Source organism: Geotrypetes seraphini, chromosome 3, assembly GCF_902459505.1.
Source record: "Geotrypetes seraphini chromosome 3, aGeoSer1.1, whole genome shotgun sequence".
Taxonomy (NCBI): Eukaryota; Metazoa; Chordata; class Amphibia; order Gymnophiona; family Dermophiidae; genus Geotrypetes; species Geotrypetes seraphini.
The window spans coordinates 368,723,155-368,729,154 of record NC_047086.1 but is presented as its reverse complement, the minus strand read 5'-3'; the positions used below and the strand labels follow the sequence as shown (position 1 = coordinate 368,729,154).

At 47.1% G+C, this 6,000-nt stretch overlaps 1 protein-coding gene across 2 annotated transcripts in view; it reads left to right on the top strand.

The window, feature by feature from the left end:
* The first annotated feature begins 510 nt into the window (after window positions 1–510).
* TMEM178A (transmembrane protein 178A) overlaps window positions 511–6,000 on the top strand; it is a 100,293-nt gene continuing 94,803 nt past the window's right edge. Inside the window, exon 1 of one of the 2 annotated variants that reach the window (XM_033939186.1) lies at window positions 511–1,290. In XM_033939186.1, coding sequence (XP_033795077.1) covers window positions 879–1,290 — 412 coding nt within the window. In that variant the 5' untranslated portion in view covers window positions 511–878. Of the gene's footprint in view, window positions 1,291–3,411; window positions 3,431–6,000 lie in introns of those variants that run through there. The other variant, XM_033939191.1, reaches the window with a different exon arrangement.

The following is a 6,000-nucleotide window of genomic DNA, read 5'->3' as shown; positions in this document are numbered from 1 at the left end:
TATTGATTGATTAATAGGTGGAAGGATGGGGGAAATAATTTTCTTTTTTAATAAAATTTTGCAAGTTTAATGTGCTTTAATTTTAATAGTCTATGTAAGTGTATTAATTATTCTGTACATCTGTAGTTTAAAAATTGAATAAAGAATTAAAAAAAAAAAAATACACAGAATGCAAATCAAGCAGACAACCTAAATATAAACAGCTAGTATCCTAACCCAAAGCAAGGTTCAATTTAACATGCTCTTAGGAAAAAAAAACACCAAACCCAAGTACTGTATGTTAAACACACACAGAAAAACTAGTGTTATAGTTTTTCACTATAGTCCCATAATTATGTTTGAAGCATTGGGGTTTTTTTTTTGGTTTTTTTTCCTCCTGACCTTGTGTTTCCAAGGACTTAAATGGGGAGCTGCTTGTCTTAAGGGGGGAAACCATTGTGTGCACTGGACTACGTCAATCCCTTCTTAATGCACAAACCGTCGCTTGTGGCTTTTCCTTTCTCTGGCGCTACTGACACATTGGGAGAAATGAAAAGGAAGATGTGGAGAGAGCGATTACAGTTCACGGCGGATGGAGGGGGAGGGGGAGTTGGAGGCGCAGAAGAGTGTTAAGCATCAGTGGCGGACAGAGGAGAGAGAGACAGGTTTCGAGAGGAAAGCTGCAGCCTCCAACCTCTCCGCCAGACACGACAAACCCACGGCAGAGCTGAGGATCGGATTTTTTTTTTTGCCTGGAGGATCGGGGGGGGGGGGGGGTTGGTGGGGGGCGTGCAAACCCCGGGATGAACTGGGCGATCGCGCGCGCCCGGCCCCTCTGAAAGAGCCTCGTGGGCGATCGCGAGGGGGCATGCCCGGCCTCGCGCCCAGGTGAGCCAGCCATGGAGAGCCGGCGCCTGACCACCGCCGCCAGCCTGGCGCTGGGCCTCTGCTCGCTGCTGCTGCTCAGCACCGCGATCTTCACCGACCACTGGTACGCCACGGACACCCGGCGGCACAAGGAGCTGTGCGAGAGCCAGGGCAACGCGGACCCCACCGACCAGAAGAACCGCCTGATGCCCCTCTACCAGCTGCCCCTGCGCGGCCGGGCCGGCGGGCTGGGCTTCCTGTCGCCGGCGCCGGCGGGGGGCGTGCGGGAGCCCGAGGAGCTGCTGGAGAACTGGAGGTCGCTGCTGGGGCTGGGGGTGCTCGAGTCCGACTGCGGCCGCCCCCTCTTCTCCACCTACTCGGGCCTCTGGAGGAGATGCTACCTGATGGGGCTGGACAAGGACATTGACCACCTCATCCGGAAAGGTGGGTGCGGGGCGAGCGCAGCCACCCGAAGGGAAAATGGGGGAGGGGCTGCTCTTCTAGACTGTATATTGGTTTTGCACTCAAGGTTTCTTGGACTGGGGGGGGGGTCTGTTTCATTGCCTAATTACAAGGAGGTATTCCAAATGCTATATAGTACATTTTTGAAATGTCAGATCCTCCCGTTCAGGAGGAGGAACCCTGGCCAGTACCAATAGAAATGTATCACTTCAGAGAGGTTCTAGCACCTGCCATCTACATACATAATGGGTCTTTTTCTTTCTCCTGGGTTTTTTTTTTTTAACATGGGGAGAAGCTACTGTTTCCCTGACCTTGTTATCCCTCCCCCCTGTGCCTAACCATTAAATACCTCTTTTCCAGTTACTAACCTTATTAACCCTATATTTTCCCCAAAATGAAAATGTTGGACAATCAAAGACTAGAAATTGTATTAAACAGGACTCAACTCCATTTATTGTGAACCATTAACACCTGAGCTGAAATAATGATAATTGAAAAATATGTTACGGAACTTGAGCAAACAGTCTGTCACCTGCCGTGACTGCCAGGTAGCTTTGCCACTCCCGCGTGGTGTCCGCTTGATGCCCCACCATTCTAGCTGCGGCTTAAGTATCCTCCTTGCTATTAAGTTGGATCAGGTGACCTTGAAATTACATTTCTAGTTTTCACTGCCAGGAGAAAATGAAGGAGTGCACTTGTTAGCGTTCAAAATTTGCCCAAATAGCTCGGGTGGCTGCTCTGGCATCATAACGCCAAGAACAGTATCACAAATGAAAACAATAGCAATTATAACAAACGGAATTAACAGAGCTAAGGAAAAAGGGGGAAGGGGCAGGAATGCCACCTCTGAGGAACTAGGGAATGACCTCAGACCTCGGGGATTGGCTTTTGTGTGGCTTCTGGTAACTCCTCCTTACCAGTGTGCTGCCCAATCAGAGCACCAAAAACCCAGGGAAGAGTTAAAGTTAAAAAAATGCTGTCCAGCTGTGTGCTCTCTTCTCTCCCAGCAGCCGCTTCCTCTCATTCCATCCCCATAGCCTGTCAGCAGCAAAATGACCTCTCGAGTGAGGACGCAGAGCTGCCCCTGTTAAGGAGTATGCTTGGGACTGGGCCCTTTCCCGTGATTCTTCTATTGGTTCAACAGTGGGCTAGGCACATTCTGACAGTGATGTGCTTCAGTGTGGGGTTGTGCTTAGAGAATGACACAGGGACAAATTTCTCCCCGTAGGAACTCAATTTCCCTGTCCCGTCCACTTGAGTTTTGTTGCTGTCCCTGTCTCTGCCCTATTCCTGTAAACTCTACCTTGACTGCACAAGCCTCGAACACTTATGATTTTAAAAGTGTTTGAGGCGAAAGGGGCAAGGACAGGCAAAGAACTCATGGGGATGGGAAAATGAGTTCCCTTGGGGACAGGGAAAAATGTATCCCTGCATCATTCTCCAGTTGTGCTAAACAGTGACAACCTTTAATGTTAAAGAAGCAAGCTAGGGCCAGGTCTGCTTGAGGAGTCCAAGCAGTTCATAGACAAGTCGGCGAAAGACAAAGGCGTGCGCCGGCAACTGAGCGCAAGACGGAGGCGTGCGCCGAAGAAAATTACAGTTTTTAGGGGCTCCGATGGGGGGTTTTGTTGGGGAGCCCCCCCAGTTTACTTAATAGAGATCGCGCCGGCGTTGTGGGGGGTTTGGGGGGGTTGTAACCCTCCACATTTTACTGTAAACTTAACTTTTTCCCTAAAAACAGGGAAAAAGTGACGTTTTCAGTAAAATGTGGGGGGTTACAACCCCCCACACCCCCCACAACGCTCCCACAACACGGCGCGATCCCCCCACCCCCGTCGGAGACGTAAAAACAGTAATTTTGTCCCGGCGCGATTTTGACCTGACACCGTCCAAGCAGTCTCACTTTTTCAGAGGGTTGCTTGAAGTAACATAACATAACATAACATAGTGAATGACGGCAGATGAGCTTTACAGAATACATGGGTCCCTTTGACCTATAGGCAAGGTCTTAAACACTCATGTACTGGAACATCTTTTTTTTGTTTATTCTTTAAAAAGTATCACAGACAACCAAGCCTCCAGTTTGCTCCCAGACCACCAGTATGTACTGGAATCCCCTAAGGTAGGACAACTAATGCCTTACTATGTATGATCATTGCAAAATAAATATAAACTGAAGAATGTATATTTTTGTGCTTTCCAATCCCTCATCAGCCATTAAGCTATAAAGATGCAGGAAAAAAAGTCATGCATTAACCATAAAAAGGGAATTTTTTAGGAGTACATTTTGAATGGCTGTATTTCAGTCCCTCTAGCAGGGGTGTCCAACCTTTTGGCTTCCCTGGGCCACATTGGCCGAAAAAAATGTTTCTGGGGCCGCACAAATGCGCAAATGCTGCAGCAAGACAGAGGAGGGAGCCGGCAAGATGGTAAACACCCAGGGGCAGCAGAGGAAAACACTGCATCGCCCTCGACCGGGGCTACACAAAATCCTTCACGGGGCCACAGGTTGGACACCCCTGCTCTAAGGTATCTAATTTGGCATCTGAAATTAATTTCAACATGAAATTAAAGCAAGAAATGCTATGTCCCATTTTATGTGCCAACAGGAATGCCAGTTAAAATGTGTTATGATGCATAGCATTGCCCTATTTAGACTAAGGGGGTCTGTGAAAGAGCAAGGGGTTATCTTCCGCTAATGCTACCATTTCACCTCTCTACAGCAGGGGCTGGCAGCCCGAGACTGAGCGGACTACATGTCCCAGACTGCACTGTGTTTTCTAGCTCAATGCTGAGCTACCTTAACCCTGCTGAGTCAGGGAGCGGGGTTCAGCAGGGAGGTGTTTATCTGCAGAGGGAAATCATTGGGGAGAGCAAGCTTCCAAATTTAGAGGCTGATACAAGCCTCTCCAGGAGAGTCCGCTAGCTGTGGGTTAAGGGGAACACTAGGAATTTAAGTCTGGAAAGGACTGTTTGAAGGAGCTGACATTGTGAGACTGTGTTGATACTTGGTTGGCTGAGGTAAGCCCAACTTATTATTTTGAGAACTATGGAATGTGTTCGTGGGTCTGGCTGGGACTGTTTATTTGAATAAGAGAAACTATCAAGCTGCAGTAGGGGTTTAAAGCGTATAATATCGCGCGTTAAACCGCCTGCCGCACTAGCCGCTAACGCCTGCATTGAGCAGGCGTTAGTTTTTTAGCCAGCTGCGGGAGTTAGCGCGTGATGAAATGTCCGACATGCTAACCCCACTAGCGCGGCTTGATAAAAGGACCCCTATGTCCCCAAAGCCTGTGAGAGAACAGGCTCAAAAGAGTGTGTAAATAAAAACTTTTCCTTATACTTTCCATGAGTGACTATGCTGTTTTGAATATATGTGTGCAGGGCTCCAGGAAGGTCTGGACTGCTACATTATGTAGGCACCACTGGGAGTTGTACAGTCTCTGACACAGAGAGACTGGCCCAAGTACAATTAGAGGCTGGAGACCTCAGTACAGAAAGTTCTGCTTTTTGTTTCTGATCCACAAAGGAGACCAGCTCCATGGAAGAGAGGTCCCCATGAGAGAAAAAAGTCTCTGAGGACCAAAGGAGTCCCGGGGAGGGAGAGGTTTCCCCTTTTCTAGCTGTAGGCTGAGGGAGCCTTGGAAAGGTTTGGGACGTATGCAAGAACCTTCAGGGGTAACTGGTCTCTATTGAAACAGGGTAAGCCAAACCCATAAGGAAAATAAATGTGGAAGTGACTTAAAGCTATGAAAACTAAGCAGTTGTTTGTGCCTTTCCTGAGTCTGCGAGGAAACAGACCCAGGTCTCCAGAAAAATAAAAGCTTTCTGGCTTTTGCACCTTTTTGTAGTGGTGGTTTGTGCTGTTTTGAGTGCATGTGGGCAGTGCTCTGGGTGTCTGGACCGGACGCTGCCACAGAGTCCTTTTACTAAGGTATGCTACTGGAATTAACATGCACTAATGATCAGTACCTGCAACGTGCTAAGAAGCCCATGTAATTCTTAGCATTTAGCAGACACTTTAAAAAAAAAATTATTTATAACAAATAACAGTACATAGAAACAGCAGTACATCACAACAGTAATATATGCAGAACTCCATGTCACCCCCTCCCGCAATGCCCCCCCCCCATCCCCCAGCAGACGCTTATTAATAGCACACACTAAATCCATTAGCACATCTTAATAAAAGGATCCCTCAATCTGAAAAATCTGTATATGTTTTACTACTTGGGATCTAGCTAGGTACTTGGGACTTAGGTTAGCCATTGTTGGAAACAGGATATTGGGCTTGATGAACCTTTGGCCTGTCCCAGTATGGCAGTTCTTATGTTCTTTATTCCTTTGGCTGTATATAGTTGACCAATTATTTCTAGATATTTAAAGAGGTCATTTTAGAAGCATCTACACATGGAAATAGGAGTATTTATACAGGCAGATTGCAGACAGTAATTTTAGAAAGCCCTTATTAATATGTCTGAATCCTCTGGGGTGCAGAGGTTTCAAGAGAGTGTGGTATGGGCTGGCTTAAAATTTATAGATGTGTTCCCCAACTGACATTGAGAGTACACAAACATTTAAACAATTTTCAGTGTTTGGTTTTGTACTTCTTCAAAGATGTGAACAGATTCCAGGGGGCATGCAATGACGCTACAAAGTAGTAGATGTAACACAAAATGACAAAAAATATTT